This window comes from Phyllostomus discolor, chromosome 4, assembly GCF_004126475.2.
Source record: "Phyllostomus discolor isolate MPI-MPIP mPhyDis1 chromosome 4, mPhyDis1.pri.v3, whole genome shotgun sequence".
Lineage (NCBI taxonomy): Eukaryota > Metazoa > Chordata > Mammalia > Chiroptera > Phyllostomidae > Phyllostomus > Phyllostomus discolor.
The window spans coordinates 27,014,077-27,033,324 of record NC_040906.2 but is presented as its reverse complement, the minus strand read 5'-3'; the positions used below and the strand labels follow the sequence as shown (position 1 = coordinate 27,033,324).

Below are 19,248 nucleotides of genomic sequence, written 5' to 3'. Positions count from 1 at the left end.
TACTTTTATAACCTTTTTGAGAGAAGACAAAAGTAGTTTCGTCGGTCTCAATAATTTTGCATGCCCATTTCAGATGGAGAAAACAACAGACACGTCACTATAGCAATTTAAAGTGTATGTGAGCTCAAAGACAATATAAAATAAATAATGTTAACAGTAGCTATTCCTGGATGGTAGGACTGTGGATGATTTCTTTTTTTGCTTTTTTGTATTTTTCAGACTTTTGGGTATTACTTTGGGAAAAAGGAACAAGGAAACAACTTTCTTTAAAAACAATGCACTTTCTTTAAAATCTTACCTGTTAACATCATCTAGACCTTTATCTATATAGGCCTTTTATATTTACGCTTTGGACATTGAACAGTTTATTTTTACACCACCAAGTTAAGAGCCATGCCTTCCCTTTAAATGCCAAGGACAGTTTTTACTGTACTTTTTTTTTGTACTGTCTCCCTGTACCTGACATAAGAGATGGAAGATATTTTATGTTGGGCTTATGGATATATCCTGTCTGGACCAACAAATATTTTTCTTCCCATACTGTTACATAGGTTTTCTTTACTTATTTAAACAACTTATGCATTGTATGTTTTAAATGCATTAATGCATTACTTTCAATGCTGCTGAGTTCATTGATATTTAAGTTTGTATTTCCTTCCTAGTTAAATTTCTCTCAGAAAATTCTGGGGCTGCTTTATTGCTCAAGGTAAGGAAATGCACTGCAGTGGTTCAATTCTGGCTTCTTTGTCTCACTGCCTTCAGGAAATCAGGTTAAACACGATGGCTTATATTTCATTGGTTATTGCTTCTGGGCCCAAATTTTTTATATTAGATAGTTTGTGTTTTCTTACCAAGAGTATTTATATGAAGAACACATATTATTATTTCCCATATTGTACAGTGTCCCTTATGTAAGAAGTAAATTAGAATCAATCTGACAAGGATATTAATTGCTCTGGTTTTATTTTCATTTTGTGGTGTGTGTATGTATGTGTGTGTGTGTATATATATATATATGTGTGTGTATATAAATATATATTTATTTATTTTTTCATTCAAACTACCTTGTCACTACTACAATCCTATGGTAAAAACCAAGCTTTGAAATAGAGAAACAATAATTGGATTTGTATTGAGTATGTTAGGAAATAAAGCTTTTTTTCATTTATGCCATCTTGTCATCTTTATTAAAAGAAGTCAGAAAAATAGAGCACATCCAAAGTTCATTTGTTCTTAGGCTGTACCACCTCCACATTTATTTCTGGATGGTCCACAAAGATAGTTATATGAAATAAATATCCATAGTTGAAATACAAACTTTATGCTGTGCAAATACTGAAACCTATTTTGCTGAAATACAGTTTGTTTCTCACCATATCAGGGCTAAGTTTTACAACTGATGAAAGATTTCAAAAAATATAAAGTTACACCTATCTAATCTTAATATGCCCCGGTATTCCTGTCTTTCTTGTAAAGTGGTTGTGCAAACATTAGGCAAATTTTAGTTCTGGTTTTTGTCTGATGATAAATGCATTCTGATTTGGTATAAAAGGTAGAAGATAGGTATTCTTCCCCATTTAATATAGAAAGTAGCCATTTACTCTGAAAGGGTTGTTCTCAGCCTACCTGTGATTCAGGTAGGCGTCTGGTTCAGTCACTGGTCTGGATTCAGACAAACAGTCTCTGTTCTGTGTTGTTTGTTGTGTCCTTCCCTTCACTCCCTACTGAGGATACGGTTGTTCCTTTATTAGCAATCCAGGTATCCCAGCAACCACACTTCTGTTTCTGCTCTCTAATGAATGAATGAGCTTCAAATACCTAATCTTGAGAAAATAAGAATGGTTACCTTAATTTTAATGACAAAGTTTTTAGTGTGCTCTTCAAAAATGGAGTTAAGACTTGCTAAAGTTGTAACTAGACTTGCTAAAGCAGTTCATGTTGCATTTGGGTTAAGTGGACAACCACATACTCTTGTGTTGAAAGAAAATATTAGAGACACAAGAACTGAATAATAAAAATCCCTCGTATGTTTGTTTTTGAGAACCTTTGCTCATGGGAAATTAAGGGCAGTATTCCTTCACATTCATAGTCTGGGATTCAGACTTCTGCCTTGGAGGAACCAGTGATTTTCCTCCGTGTTGTGATGTGTGTGTTTGCATGTGAAGGAGATGAATATATTGGAACTAATGCATAAGCAAAATAATTCAGTAAAATAAAAAGGACACAAACCAAGGACATAAAGTCAGCATTTTCTGGGGCACTCAAAGGTGACTGAATCTTGGCAGAACAAAGACAGTATTGCATTCTGGGGAATTTCACTGAATAAAAAAGAAGAGTTAAAAAATACTTCTGAAGGGATAACCAAATAAAGAAATAGGACTATACATGTGAGAAGATTTTAAGTAAAGACAACTTTTCCCTGGGTCCATTTTTCTGACCCTCAGATAAGGTCTTCCCAGCAGCCTATGCAGTATTCAACCATAGCAGTGGGTTTTTTTGAGAGCTTGTGAGCAATTCAGAACTTGGGCCAGATTTCTATGGATGAGAGGTGGGCTGCATTTCACCTACTTTGGTCCATGCAATGACTCAGATGGTACAAGCAATTCTCTTTTAAATAATAAATAAGCCTCTTTAGAACTAAGAGCACATTGAAACTGCTGTGAACAATTAAGTTAAAATGTTTTCCTACAGGAATGCAATGGTCTGGGTGACAAAAGTAACACACCTGAGAACTGCCTCAACACTAAAGAGTGGGCAAAAAAACAGACCAGGAAATTGAGTGATTGGTGTGTGTACACAGTGGCTGTTTTCATTAGCTTACACTAATTTGAATTAAATATCCTTCCCTCTAGTACTTACATTCAGAACCCTCCCAGGGGGTTACAGCTTTTCCTTAGTAATCAACTAGAGCTTTGGATGGTGTCTCCCAATTAAAGGGGAAAGTAGAAAAATAAGACAATTATTGACCAGCTTTCTGTAACTCTGGCAGGAAGTATTCTGTGTTAAAGCATGCCAAGATATCTGTAAGTATGCAAATATGTATAAGGATAAGGTGTTTAGAGTTTCTCCCCCATTCAGAGAGAAGCTGCTAGGTAATTTCAGGAATGCTGATGTCAATTGCTTAGGGAGCATCTTCCCCTTCCTCTCAGGACGAATGTGCACACCATATGTTACAGTTGCAGCGTGTGTGGACCTTCTTGCGGTTTGTGATATGGAAAGACATGTTTCTATTTCTACAGAGGATGAACTAAACAAATAAATCTTCCTGCTACTTTCCCATGAAAATCTGATAGTGGATTGAGGTGTGTCCATGATTTTCTATGAAGGAAAAAAAGTACTACTATATTTTCATCTCTAAGTAGAAAACCAAGCACCAAGTTTCTCTGTGATTTCATTAAAGTAAACTGAGTTCTCAAATCTTATCCTGCCTTTCTGGTGAAGTCAAAAGTGGTCTGGTTCTAGTGCCATTTTCCATAGCAGAAAATTCTCCTTGCCCCTGTTTTATTTAAAAACCAACCTGAAATCACAACCCGGTTTACACTCTGTCTTTTATCCACATAAAGAATTCTCACAGCCAACAAAGCAACTTATACATAAAAGGCTTTCCAAAGAAATAAGCCCAACTCATTGACAGAATTCTTACTAGCTGTTATTTCAAAATAAGTTTTGTTATCTATCTCAAACTAAATGGTTTCCAGTATTTCCCACATATTATCACAGCTGCAAATCCAAGATATTAAAGAGAGAAGTCAATTTAAACAGGGTCTTTACCATCTGTCTAACGTTGCCTGACGAGTGTTATATTCACAGACACAGTGCTTTTCTGTGTGAATCACAATATAAACTCCTTTACATAAAGTCAATATGTTGCAAAATCAATGTTTGAAGACCAAGGACAAGAGAGACATCATAACTTGAGTCAAGCATTAAGAAGTTCATCATCCGAGTGTCCAATAGCATCTGGGTTTGAAAGTGGATCCATGTCTGCAAATAGACTGAACCAAGCTGACATGTCTTGGTTACCACTGTTGGGAGCTATTAAAGGAAGCACACACACATTAATGAGTCTCAGACTTTTGAAATCACATTACTGTGCCACTTTCATGATTTTAAAGTAAATGCTTGTTTTGAATCAAAAAAAGACAACTGACAAGAATAAACTATCAATTATATCTTCTTAAGGATAATTATGAAAAACTAATGCAGACACCAATACTTGGCTGAGGCTCCTATATCTAAGTGATTGCATGTTGCTCTGAGAAAAGATGTGATGAAAAGGCAAGCACTAGTGAAGTTTTCTGAGAATCACTAAGATAATTTATACAGGGCTCTCAGATGAGGTTCAAAATTCAAAGTAATCTTTGTTCATACAAAGTAGGAACATTACATTGTAAACTTAGTACTTAAAGGATTTATTATAAAAGCAATATTAAATATCAGCATAAGGGGAGAAAATCCCCCTAACCCTATCACATTAACACACCCAACAGTTATTTTGGTTTACAGTTGTTTCATTTGTCTTTCCCATGTGCACTTGACAAATTTTTAATATTTTTTTAATTTATGTTTTCAATTATAGTTTACATACAATACTATATTGCTTTCAGATGTACAACATAGTGACTATACATTTATATAACTTATGAAGGGATCATCCCAATAAGTCTTGTACCCATCTGACACCATACATAGTTACTACAATATTTCTGAATATACTCCCTACCTGTACTTTACATCCCTATGAATTTTTATATGAGAAAGATAAATTAAGAAAATCTCACTGACAACTGTATGAAAAGAATAAAATATCTGTGAATAAATTTAACCAAGAGGATAAAGGACCTATGGTGTGAAAACTATAAGACATTAAGGAAATAAATTGAAGTCACAAATAAATGCAAGGATATACCATGCACATGATTGGAAGTGTTAATATTGTTAAAAAGTCCATACTACCCAAAGTAGTCTACACATTCAATACAATTCCTATCAAAATACTAATGACATTCTTCTCAGAACTAGAATAACTCTAAAATGTATATGGAACCATAAAAGACCATGAATAGCCAAAGCAATTTTAAGAAAGAACAAAGTTTGAGATATCATACACTGCTTTCAAACTATACTACAGAGCTATAATGCTCAAAATGGTATGGTACTTTCACAAAAACAAATACAAATCTCAGTGGAACAGAACAGAGAGTCCAGAAATAAATCCTCCTTATGTGGTCAACTAATATACAACTAAGGAGATAAGAGTATACAATGGAGTAACAACAATCTCTTTAACAAACAGTTTGGGGAAACTAGACCAATACATGTAAAAAAATCAAAACTGGACCGCTTTCTTACGTGATATACAAAAATAAACTCAAAATGGGTTAAAGATTTAAAGGTAAGGCCTGAAACCATAAAACTCCTAGAAGACAATATTGGTAGTAAATATTTTACATCAGTTTGAGTAATATTTTTTTGGATACGTCCTCTCAAACAAAGGAAACAAAAGCAAAAATAAACATATGGGGCATCGTTAAACTAAATAGCTTCTACTCAGTGAAGCAAACCACCAACAAAAAAACACCTACTGAATGGGAGAAGATATTCATCAATGATATGTCTAATAAGGGTTTGATATCCAAAATATACAAGGAACTCCTACAACTCAATCACAACAACAACAAAAAATCTGATTAAAAATGGATGGAGGACATGAAAAGACATTTCTCCAAAGAAGACACATATGGTTGGCCAACAGACATGAAAAGGTGCTCAAGATCACTAATGACCGGGAAATGCAAATCAGAACCACAAAGAGATCACCTTGTACCAGTCAGGATGGCTGTTCTCAAAAAGTCAGCAAACGTCCTGGAGAAGGTGTGGAGAAAAGGGAACCTTTGTGCACTGTTGGAGTGGCTGCAAATGGGTGCGACCTCTGTGGAAAACAGTATTCCTCAAAAAGCTAAAAACAGATCTGCCATATGACTTAGCAATTCCACTTCTGGTAGTGATCCAAAGAAGACAAAAACACTGATTCAAAAGTTACATACCTGTCTATGTTCACCAGATTATTATTTACAATAGTCAAGGTATAGAAGCAATCTAGGTGTCCATGGGTAAAGATGTTATTTAGATACACAAACACACACAATGGGATATTATGCAGCCAGAAAAAGAATAAAATCTTCACATTTGTAACAATATAGATGGACCTAGAGGGTATTGTGCTGAGTGAAATAAGTCGGAGAAAGACAAATACCATATGGTTTCACCTGTATGTGGAATGTAAAGAAACAAAATGAAAACCACTCATAGAAACAGAGACCAACAGGATCCTAACCAGAAAGGAAGAGGTGGGTGGATGGATAAGAAAAGATGAAGAGGAATACAGTAAATAATATTGTGATAAGTTTGCATGGTAACAGATGGTCACTAGAATAAGTGGGGTGATGACACTGTAAGGTATAAAAATGTGTACCACTATATTGTACACCTGAAACTAATACATACCAACTGTACATAAATTACAAATTTAATAAAAATTAAATGCAAGAAAGAATGAATACTTGATTTTAATCACATGGGGACCTCAACTAAATTGAAGTAAGAAGCATCTTAGTAAAAACAAGAAACAGTAGAACAGAGGGACTATATCCCATTAAAGAGTCCATATCCAAAACATTTTGTAAAGCTGTATAAATGCATCAGATTGAATAGCTAAAGAGAATACGGAATAGCTAAAGTGAATACAATGCCTACCCCTAGACTTGCTGTATCAGCAGGGAAAGTGCTATAAATTTCCTAAAGTTTACAGTCACACTGGGATTGTGCAAGTGACTGTACTTGTTCTCAGGAAACAAACTGAAGTATTTAGGTTTAAGGGTCATGATGTATGTCACTTACTCTCAACAGGTTCAGAAATAACACTGATGCCTGCATAAAGCAAATGGGTAAAACACTATAATAGGTGAATCTGAGTAATGGGTATACAGCTGTTTTCTGTGGTATTTTCATTTATGCACAATTTCTGTACATTTGAAATTCCAATTTTAAAAGTTTTTTAAAAACATCAGTGACTAAGATTAATATGTATGTAAAGTTCTGCAAGACACAGTGTGTCTATTTTCTATGTATTCCCTGCATGGAAATTACAACACGGACCAGCTCTGCTGACAACAATATGGTAAGTACTCAGTACATTAGCAATTACTGTGTGCCAGGCCCCATGCTAGTGCATGCAAGAATGCCTTATTCATCAGTAGGCATCTGGTAATCAGAGAGCATCTCCTATCCCCAGTGGTATTATCCCTTGTAAACAAACCTTAGCACAAAATATTGAAGGTTAAAGTACAGAATTTAGTTTACTAGGACAAGCTCACCAATTTCTATTCAACGCTTTCTGTGGTGATGGATAGCCAACTACAGCTTTCATTCTAATTCACTGCTTACAAAATATTTTTCTGGGTAGTATGAAGTGAAGACTAGAATGATCCCTTTCTACATGTATCTGAATTTGACTGATTGCTAATACAATGGCAGAGAATATAAATAAATAACTTACATTTTGTTAATTTCTTTGGACTCTGTGAAGGCACCGGTTTGTTATCAGTGTGTGGAAGAGGAAGTTCTAATCCCCCTTTGGAGGCCCAGCCTGTGGGGAGGGAAGTGGCGAATTATCCACTGTTGATCAGACGGAAAGTAGCATCAAGTAGTGCCACAGAAACAAGACGAGGTAAAAAGATCTAACAAGTCTTCATGCCAGGGTAAGATTCTACAGTATAAGAGGTATAAAACACTTACAACTTATATGCAATCATGTATGTCATTCAAATCTAAATTTAGTCCCATCTAGAGTTAAATCGGACTTCCCTACATTTCTCAAAGTGGTTTTGAAATACAGCCATGCGCTACATAATGACAATTTAATCAATGGCAGATCACATATACAACAGTTGTCCCATAACATAAAGGAGCTGAAAAATTCATAGTCCCTAACGACATTGTAGCTGTTGTAATGTACCACAACATAGTGCGATGCATTACATGTTGGTGGTGATGATGGTGTAAACACTCCTGCACTGCCAGGTGTATGAAAGTGGGGCACATACAATTACAGTAGTGGGCTTCACTGTCCGGGTTTGTGAAAGTACACTCTACGATGTTTGCACAACAACAGAGTCACCTAATGACACATTTCTCAGAACGTTTCCCCATCTTTAAGGGCCACATGACTGTAAATGCACAAGTTTTTTTTAACAATTGCTAAAGGACATGGTATAGAAAGAGAAGTCCTAATGAGTCGGGAAGAGAGGAAACAGACTTGACAGAATCTTGAAACCAACAATTATGTTTATACCCTTGGACTCAGTAATCCTAGTCCTAGAAATACAAGGAAACAATTTAACTGAAGGAAAAAGTGCATGCATGATCATGTTTATTGCAGCATTATCTATTAAGTGAAAAAATAGAAACAATAAGTAAGGAATGAAGCAGATTATCGTGGGTAAATGTGACAAAATACTGTGTAGTAATTAAAAAGTTCATAATGAATACTCTATCGGTAACACAGGGAAATGTGTGCTGTAACAGGAAGTTATCTATGCTTTAATTAAATCTCGGTACTGGAAAGGAAGTTAGATTATCCTGCCTACTACCTTCCTTGTAGGAAGGAGATCATTTGAGGCCCAAGATCTTCTTTGGGATTCCTAGAACATAAATCTTTGAACTCTCAAGGCAGCTCAGTCTCCTGGTCTACATCACAGGAGCAAAAGAAGTAAACCTAACAGAAAGGCAGTAGAGCACAAGAGTCCTGCACTAGGAGGCAGGAAGCCAGACATTTGTCTTCTGGTGACCTTAGATTAAACAAGACACAAACACTGAGTATCAACTGCCTCAGCTATTACATGGAAATACCCTGTCAGCCTGCAGTCAGGGGCCAGAACAAAAGTTCTGAGTGGTCAAAAAATATTGTTGATCCCTGGCCGGGTAGTAGCACAGTTGGTTAGAGATTCATCCTGCTACACCAGGCTGTGGGTTCAATCCCTAATCAGGGAACATACAGGAGACAACCAATGAATGCATAGATGCGTGGAACAATGAACTAATGTTTCCCACTCTCTCCCTCCCCCTTCCACTTTCTCTCTCTCAATTCAATTAAACATTTTAAAAGAAATATTGAGGTTGTATTGCCAGAAAGAGAAGAATCCAATGCTGGTAGGCATGTGGCAAATTAAGGAGAAAGACAGAAGGAGTTCACAGCAGAGAAGGAATCAATTTGCAAATATGTGTAACAATTGGGCCAATGATAAGCCATATGAAAATTATTGTTTTCTAAATGTATACAATAGCAAAACATTTGAATTATCCTAGAATACCTCTTTATCAAATGATACTGTCCCTTCTCACTTTTAGGCTGTGTAACAAACTCTTATGGAGTGATTGTCAACTGACATGTATTTATCAAGCTAACTTTCAGTTACAAAGATGAATCACCCCACAGAGCATGCCCTTGAGATGCTTGCAGATTGCATAAAATATAATGATCCTGCAGATAAAGTATGAACATATGTATTTCAATACAAAGTACAATGCATTAAGACACTGTTAGGTGCTATGAGGCTTTTTCTGAATAGTTAAGACCTACTAGGGGATAAAGGTAGAGATATAAGGCAAGATAAACTGCTTACAACCATGAAAACAAACAATGATGAGGCCAGAGGAGGGAGAAACCACGTCCATTTGGCAGGACTGAGGACGTCTTCAAAGGTTGGCTGTCATGGAGCGAACCCTGGATTGGGGATCTAATAACACTCAGGCTCAAGCCCAACTGCCAACACTGAAACATCATAATTTGAAGAAGTGCCACAAGCAAAGATGCCAGAGAGGGATCTGAAAATACTCAATATAGTTACAGGAAATGGTAAGTATTGTGAAGTAACGTAGAGATAAGGGTGGACGTGCCGGCACAGGCAGGTTGTATCCTGGAGCCCATGGTGCTTCATTTTTAAATCATGTAAGCAGGGTGCTGACATCAGAACCTGCTTCTGGGAGAGAGAACTCTGGAGGACGCATGGAGGGTGTGGGAGGGCTCTAGCAGCAACCCAGGAAACTAAATGAGCCTCTAAGTGGCTTTGGTTGTGGAGGCAGAGGGGAGAAGTGGGAAATTTAAGACACGTTTTAGAAAGAGAATAGACAGGACTTAACAACCAATATGGAAGTGGGGAGCAAAATGACTGCCGAGGTGCTGAGCTGGATACATGGTGGTACAACAGTAGGTGAAGAGAGGGCATCCTTGATGTATGAACAAAGCAGGTGACCCTTTCCTCAGGAAGATGGCCTGCCCCCAGCTTTCTGCCGCCATTCCTACCGCTGCAGCTGCCGTGGAACCAGCCTCCAGGGCTGTTCCCTGTTTCCTCATCAACTCTGAACCCACAGAAGGAAAACCCCAAATTTTTCCAGATGGACGAATCCATCTGCCTGCCCTCTGTAGGGGTCACCTAGCAAGTCAAGAGTTTCAGACAAAACAATGATTTTCTGTGTAAAGAAGATACCTGGAAAAGTCAATGAAGAAAATGTGGGGGTTAGTGGAGGTGGAAAGAAAGCAGCCTTTGTTTCACTCTCAGACTCAGTGGTGTTAGTATTTGTTCTTTTCCCAGTTGATTGGTGTGACTACAGATTTTACCTAGTAGCACCGAAGATAAGTAAAATCAAGTCTTCTTCATTTTAGCATCCACATGTATAATGTCTTGTTTCACAAAGACAGAATAAGTCATGGGTGTCCAAACATTTCATAGACACTTACTGTTGAAAGCTCCAGCAGCATGAAGGCCAAGGTCAAAGAGGTGTGAAGGAAGGAATCTTGCGGATTGAGCAAGAGGCTCAGACCCCACAGAAGGCTCCTGGGGTCTCAGACTGGCATTGAGTCTCCCCACGGCAGTCTGGCATTCTCCAGTGACTTCACTAGTACTTGAAAAAGCAGGACTCAGGAGGTTGTTCAGAAATGAGAATTCCTTCTCAAAGTCATCTTCCAATGAATCTACAGGTACATCTTTTGCAACTGTTGAGTGAAAATAAAAACAGGGTGGCTTTTTTCCTTTTGAAGAAATGAAAGTAGGATGTAGGGCAAATCAAATTTGTTTCACTACTCTGATATTTTATTAACATAATTTTCAATAAGCAAAGTAATTGGAAGTTTATGTGAAAATTATTTCTAATTAGATAGGCTATGGATCACAATGGCCTCATTTCACAATGAATATATAATGGTTATGAATATCTACATACAAAATAATTAAACAACTGCCTATGTAAGACAGACTACAGGAGATGCAAAGAGAAATACAAATTAATAATGGGAGACTTTAATATTTCACTCAGTAAAAAACACTCCAAGGGGAGAAAAGAAACAAAACATCTCAACAGCATAATCAATAAGGTAGTTGTTTTGAATATATACAAACCCTAATAGAAAATATATCTTCTCAAGCATACATTGAAAATTCATAAAAATTAGTTATACTATGGCACAAAAAAATCAGTGAATTTCTCAAAGTATAAATATTACAAACAACATGCTCTGATTACAATGCACTGAAAAGAAATCATTTAAAAAATAAAAAGGCCCTTCCACCTGCAGATTTTAATACTTTCTATTAATTCTTATCTGAAAAGGAAGTGGAATTTTTGAAAAATAATGATAATGAAGACATTTCATATTATAGGGTAAGACAAAAGTCAGTTTACAGTTCATATGGAAAATAAAACAATAAATAATAATACAAGAATAAACTCTCATGTACTCACCATTGTAAACTACTTTTGCCCTACCCTGTATGATCCATTAGATACTTAAATATCAATTAACAGAGGAAAAATCATGACCCTATGTAGGGAACTGTTTCACATGGCAGAGAAATGTAGCTCAGCCTCCACGTGGAAAACCAGTGGGGAGCCAGTCAGCACACAGGACCACACCCACGGAGAGGTTTTCCCGTGGGGAATCAGGCCTGCATTGTACCTAGACTGCTACGAGATTTTCTTTTGCTAAAACTCCCTCACCCTGAATTGAGGCAGCAAGTGCTTACTGTGACTTCCTAAAGTCTGTGCTAAACCTCTCAAGTATGGAGTGTGACCTGTTTAACCACTTTTCCCCTTGATCTGTAACATCCTTCTCTTTGTCACTCTCTCTTCTGTTATCTGTAAAAGGTAATCTCCTACAGCGAACCTGTACATAGTAAATGAGGGCCATGCTTGTTGTAATGTACCCAGAAAAAGCAATAAAAGCCTGTCTGGGCAGAGGTTGGGGCCCTCTTGCCCTGTCCCTCCCAGAGAGTGGCCATGCTGTCCCTTTTTCTCCACAGGACTTCTGTAGTCCGTGTGTATTTGTCTAGCAACCACAACACATGGACGTGCCGGCCAGGATCCGCACCAACCCTAAACACCTTTGTTAAATAAAAGTAAAAGAGGGGCTTCTAGCAGGATAGAGTGAGGAGGTCTACAGACCTGAATACCAGTTTTTAAATAGCTGGTGGAAATTATTTTAAAAACACCCATTTAAATTATCTTTAAATTATTCTAAGAGCACACATCAAAGGAAAGAAACATTGATTCAAGAAAATCAGTTAAAATTCGGTAAGAATGAGAGACTGGTATTTGAACTAAGAACCACTCTCTTCCTTCCAACTCCCAATTCGGTAATTCCAGTCCAACCTGGTGCAGCCAAAAACCAGGGCTCTGTCTCTCCCCAGCTCTGTGTCTAGAGTTTTCTTCCCAGAAGGAGCAGGAGGAGATCAGCATTTCATATTCTGCCCCAAGTTACCTCTTGCCAAGGCAAAGCCCTGGGGAGTGCAGACAAGAGGTGGAAGCTCCCATTTGCCACTGAGATGCCCAGACTCCAGATGGAGACCCTGATTTGGCTTGCTGAGCACACAGGGGCCCTTATCACTTGACTTTGTTCATAAGGTGGTAGTTTCACCCAGCAGGAGGCAAACCAAAAAGATCTAAGACTACTGTCACCCTTCTCACTGCAGCTCCTAGAGAAAGGATGTCACTCAGGGAAAAACACTGTTGCTAGCCCCATATCAGCCAGTACTAAGGGGTTTTGCCTGGAGAGAGAAGCAAACTACCAAATAGCTCCTAATCTTTTCCCAAAGGAACTGACTGCATTTTAGCTGAGTTTGAAGAAATTCAGGCTTAAGGATGCTCTCAGAAAGTGGTGAAAGGCAACTGAGAGAAGACTGCTAGATTCTTTGAAGAGTGAATTAGATTTATAGTAGTCAGCTAGTTTGCCTGAAAGAACCAGCAAAAAAGCCAGCAAGGAAGAGCCTGCCTAGGATAAGAACAAATCTCAAACACTGACCTAGGGAACTATCCTCTCAAAGGAGCCCAATTATGGTTGGTTTTGTCTGTAGAACAATCAAAGGTTCATTGATTGCGGCATTCTTGAAAACAATACAGCAAACATCTGAAAATTAGTGGAGTTTAACAGCTGGGTGGAACCAGGGAAAGAGTCAGAATGAGCCCTTTCAAAACCACTGTCATGCCAAGGTGACAGGGTATAAACCCAGCCTGCAACCCATGAGATGTTCTACTATTGGAGGAACAGATCCACTGAAACAATACAGCCTGTCACTAAGCAAATAATAATAACAAGCCTGAGAAGGGAGGACTAGTAGCTGAAGTTGCTAAAATATATTATCTAACATGTCCAGTTTCCAACAAGAAATAAAAGGCATGCAAAAAAAAAGTATGACCTATACCATAGCAAGAAGGCACGCAACAGAATCTGCCTGTGAGAGTGACCAAATGTCAGATTCAACAGAGCTTTCAAAGTTGTCCTTGTAAACATTTCAAAGAACTAAAGGAAAGTAAGGAGGTGAGGTGACATATGTATTAATTAACTAGATGGGGAGACTTTTCACAATGCATATGTATATCATAGCTACACAATGTATTACTTTGAGTACCTTACAATTTTATTTATCAATTACATCAATAAAGCTAGAAAAAATTCAAAACAGCAATATTTTAAAAAATATATAAGGTATTATGACAATGTTGCATCAAACAGAGAATATCAATGAAGAGTTAGAGATCACAAAAAAGAATCAAATAGAAATACTGAAATTGAAAAGTACAAGAACTGAAATGACAAATCCACTACAGAGGATCAACAATGGATCCAAACTAGCATGAAAAAGAATGAGCTAACTTCAAGATAGACTGTAGAGATTAGCAATCCAAAAACAGAGAGGAGAAAAAAAATAAAGGGAAATGAACAGACCCTGAGAGGAATGGTAGGCCAACATCAAAGGCACCAGTGTACACTGCCCTGGTCAGGTGGCTCAGTTCATTGGAGCATTGTTCTGTATGCCAAAGGGTTGCAGGTTTGCTTCCCAGTCAGAGCACATACCTAGGTTGTGGGTTCAATCCCCCATCAGGGCATGTACAGGAGGCAACCAAGGGATGTTTCTCTCTCACTTTGATTTCTCTCTCTCTCTCCCCTCCTCCCCCACACTCTCCCTAAAATCAATAAACATATCCTTAGGTGAGAATTAGAAAAAAGTACCAATATACACATAACGAGCCTCAAATGTATGGGAGGGGGGCTTTGAAGAATTAAGAGACAAAATGTCCCAACTTTGTTGAAAACATCAACCTACTCATCCAACAGGCTTAACAAAACCCAAGTAGAATCAACACAAAGAGACCCTTATGTAGATACATCACAGACAAACTACTGAAACCCAAAGGTAAAATCCACACATTCATGGATTGGAAGGACCAATATTGTCTACATGGTAATTAACTCCAAAGTGATGTATGAATTCAGGTTTTTTGTAGTAATTGACAAGTGGACTAAAAAATTTATACAGAAATGCAATGGGATTAGAATAGCAAAATAATTTTTGAAAAAAGAACAGTGTTGCGTACTTACACTATCTAATTTCAAAATTTATTATAAAGCCATGGTAATTAAAACAGTATGGAACAGAATTCAAAATACAGAAATACACCCTTACATTTTTTGGTCACTTGATTTCAATAAAAATGCCAGGAAAATTCAATGGAGAGAGGAGAATCTTTTAAACAGATGGTGCTGGGACAACTGGGTATACATATGCAACATACAAAAACAAAAAACCTGAGATAACTCACATCACATACAACAATTAACTCAAAAAGATCATAGTCCTACATGTAAGAGCTAAACTTACAATATTACTAGAAGAAAACTTGGGAGAAGAATTTTTGTGACCTTGGGTTAGGCAAAGTTCTTACATATGACACCAAAAACAAAAAAAAATCCAGAAAAAATGGTAAATTATACTTCATAAAATTTTTAAACTGTTTAATGGACATACAATGAAAAATGTTACTGAGATACATGGTGGTAATAGTTGTACAACATTAGGACTGTATTGAATGCCATTAAACAGTACCCTTAAAAATGGTTAAGATGGTAAATACTATGTGTATTTTACTATAGCAAAAAATTGGAGGGGGCAATTGGAGGGAGCAATAATGAACTATTCCTATATACAACAACATTGAACGGATGTTTTTTCTGAGATCGGTCAAAGGGAACAAAGAAGTTCTGGGCTAACGTACAGCATGGTAACTGCTAGTTAACAACACTGTGCTGTGTACTTGACAGTGGCTGAGACAGTCAATCCTAAATGTTTTTAACCCCCAAATAAATGTAGTAACTATGAGAGGTGAGGGGTGGGTTACCTAATTTTACTGTGATAATCATTTTGCCATACACACACATATATAAAATCATCACATTGTATTTCTTAAATTTACACGGTGTTATATGCCAATTATAACTCCAAAAGGTGGAAAAAATAAAAGTAACTCAGGTGTTTGTACAGAAGAGACAGAATGTGACTTAAAGGGAAGAGGTTTCAGGGACTGGGTGAATAAGGTGAAGGGATTAAGAAGTATAAATAGGTAGCTACAAAGTAGGCAAGAGGATGAAAAGTACAGCATAGGGAACATAGTCAATAATATCAAGCTGTGAATGGTGCCAGGTGGGCACTGGAAATATCAGGGGCAGGGAACACTTTGTAAAGATATGACTGTCTCACCACTATGCTGTACACCTGAAACTAATACAAAATAATACTGAATGTGAACTGAAAAAAAATGACCTTTAAAAAAATTGAATAGATATTAACATAATCTCTTTTTAAAAGCTGTGACAAACTTTTGACATGTAAAATGTGATAATTTCACATTTTAATGAATTTAAAATCTTACCTGATTCACTTCCCAAGCTTACTTCTTCATCTGACAAAATTAACCTGAAGTAAAAACCAAAACAAAAGTGCAAAGATTTTGGTTAAAATACATTTGGGATTTATATTCCTCAGTTTTCTATATATTTTTTTTTTTAATTTTTAAACCGGTTGCCCAGTAGATCTCTTAAAATCTGCCTTAGACAAATTCCGCTTCTTCTCTAGATCTACACGGACTATGAACATAATCCTCACCCTTTATTCAGTCTGTAAAAAACCTACTGAGTGTTGGCAAAGCACCAGATCCCATGTTCAGCTTCGTAGGCACAATGCTAGCTCTACATTACAGGGAACCTCTGTTACCAAAGCTGTTGAGTGATATTTGCAGAAGAAGACATATTTTGCCTAAAATATTTTCAATCAATACTAATTTTGAATATTTATATCATCCATCTAGTATAAAGTTAAAAAGTCAAACAAAGATGCCCAAAGATGCCCTGGCCGGGTTAACACAGTTGGTTAGAGCAACCCCCTATATGGGTTGCAGGTTCCATCTCTGGTCAGGGTACGCACAAGAATCAACCAATGAACGCATACGTAAGGGGAACAACCAATCAATGCTTCTCTATCTCTCTCCCTTCTCTCTAAAATCAATCAGTTAAAAAAAAAGAAAAAAATGAGTCAAAGATATTGAACACAGGTTTAATTATTATCCCTGGAATTTAGCCTCAAAATTCTAGCATTGAAGGTTGTTTTTAATGTTTTTTTAATAAAGCAATGCAATATTTATTTGCAAATACAAAAATAGGCCTAAAGAGCAAATACATACTTAGGACTTCAGAGTGAAATTTCCGATAACAGTATGCATGCATGGTTCTTTAAGCAACTTGGGTGGAAGTGAAGGTGAAGTGCTTTGGAATCTGTTAATTCAAAAGGTAGCTCTCATCATGCCAGAGATACATGAGAGGATTTTGAATAAAAATTTCATGAAATGTGATCATGGAAAAAATTACTAAATTAATATATTTAAAGTAATGATTTAAAATATCAATGTAAAAGTAAGTTTAATTTATAACTATACATTTGATTATTTAACCTGCATCCTAAAACATTTATATATGCAAGTTAGACAAAAAAAATGTGTTTGAATTTCCCCACAGAGAAAAGAAATGTTTATATTGCAGATCCCCTTCAACTCCACAATATATGGTTTATAATTGTTTGGGCCTTGTTTCTGGGTTCATTGTTATACTCAGTGCGATCTGGTTAAAATGAGACATAAGTGGCAGCTCTGAAAGGAAAACAAAGGTGAGCTGTAAGAAAAGGGAAACAGGCAACATGAAGGATGTGTACAGCAAGAGCCTCCACTCTCAGGTGACCAGGCCTAGGCCCAACTGTTTTGTTTTGAAGATTGATTTTTAATCGCTTCTGTCTTCAAAGCTGCTGGCACCTGTCTGCTTCTTTTCCAAGCTGCCCCTTCTGGGATTCGCTACACAGGGACTCTGAGCTACAGAAGCTAGCTCTCCTCCTAAGCTACAGAATTTGGAGTTATCACCCTAATCTGGTCTGCACTCTGGTCATTGACTTTGCCTGCCGTGTTAAAAATGGGAGGGAAAAAAATAATACTTCAGAACAAATTTTTAATGTTAATTGGAAAAATGACAGAAACAAGTATTCATTAAGCCAGAGAAGATGCAACTCTTTCCAAATACACGACGATATCCAGGAGTTCTATAATATGATACATAACTTTTGACCGCTTACTTATTGAGGTTTTCAGTGAGTGAATTGTTTTCTATTTGCTGTTCTTTGTGGTCTTCAGTAAGCTTGCTTGAAGTGTCTTGTAGTTGCTAAGGATAAGACATTCAATGTTAAGGAGTTGAAAAGAATCTGCTCCTCTCTTTGTGCAAATAAAATGAGAATAAAAGTTCTAAAGAACAGTATGAAGTAGGAATAGTTCTGAAGTAGACAGTGAAGTGTATGCTACTGTAGTTTGAACTCAGCCCCGGGTCCTTGGAAACCACACACACTGTAACGTGGGCTAGCCACGGAGTTTACAACTTTATTATATGCCAAAGACTTACTGTGTGGTTCTAGCCTGTACTGCAATGCTGTAAAAACAGCTTGAGATTTTCAACTTCAATTCTGAGCAGAAATTGGATATTGAATTTAGCTAAATATATAGTATGCTATCCTGTGAAGTATTAATATACAAAAATTGAAAAACGAAACATATACAGAACAAAAACCAAAAACACTAATTCAAGGATAACTATTAGACTGCAATATGCTACATCAGAACATGACTTAAAAATACATACTAATGTCCTGGCTAGTGTTGCTCAGTGTATTGAGTGCTGGCCTGTGAACCAAAAGGTCACCAATTCTATTTCTAGTCAGGCTACATGCTGGGTTGTGGGTCAGGTCCCCAGCTGGGGGAGTGGGAGAGGCAACCAATTGATGTGTCTCTCACACATCCATGTTTCTTTCCCTCTCTTTCTCCTTCTCTTCCCCGCTCTCTAAAAATTAATAAATAAAATCATTAAAATAATCTATACTAAACCTCAGGAATGTACAGTTGCAAGATATAATCCATCACAGATACCACATCTAGCTTAAACAAATCCAGCAACATTTTCAAGGTCTACTGAAAATAAGGCAGAATGATACCTTCTGCCTTATAGGTACCTTCTGCCGAAGGTACTGAAACCTCACATACCAGAACAGTTACCACAGTGCCACTCTGCAGAATAAGCCATATGCAAAAAAGGTGCACAGGAAGATATACAAATGTTGAAATCATTATAATCATAGGCTGAGAGTACCTATTATGTGTAGGCGTTACAGAAAGAGCTGATATAATGCAGCAGTCTCATCAGCTGCAATCACACATACATGATGACCAAATTGGCATAATTTTTGTATCATGAATCACATCTAAGACATAAGTGTGAAAGTAAAGCAAGGAAATTTTTCTTTAATTTCTAAAACTTTCATGTAAGTAGTATGG

At 37.0% G+C, this 19,248-nt stretch overlaps 1 protein-coding gene across 2 annotated transcripts in view; it reads right to left on the bottom strand.

Moving 5' to 3' along the window:
- Positions 1-2,024: 2,024 nt before the first annotated feature.
- Positions 2,025-19,248, bottom strand: part of ICA1L (islet cell autoantigen 1 like) — a 38,646-nt gene continuing 21,422 nt past the window's right edge. Inside the window, exons 8-12 of one of the 2 annotated variants that reach the window (XM_028510021.2) lie at positions 18,003-18,088; positions 16,261-16,304; positions 10,799-11,053; positions 7,559-7,648; positions 2,025-4,035 (exon numbers count right to left, since the gene is read on the bottom strand). In XM_028510021.2, coding sequence (XP_028365822.1) covers positions 3,920-4,035; positions 7,559-7,648; positions 10,799-11,053; positions 16,261-16,304; positions 18,003-18,088 — 591 coding nt within the window. In that variant the 3' untranslated portion in view covers positions 2,025-3,919. The remainder of the gene's footprint in view (positions 4,036-7,558; positions 7,649-10,798; positions 11,054-16,260; positions 16,305-18,002; positions 18,089-19,248) is intronic. The other variant, XM_028510023.2, reaches the window with a different exon arrangement.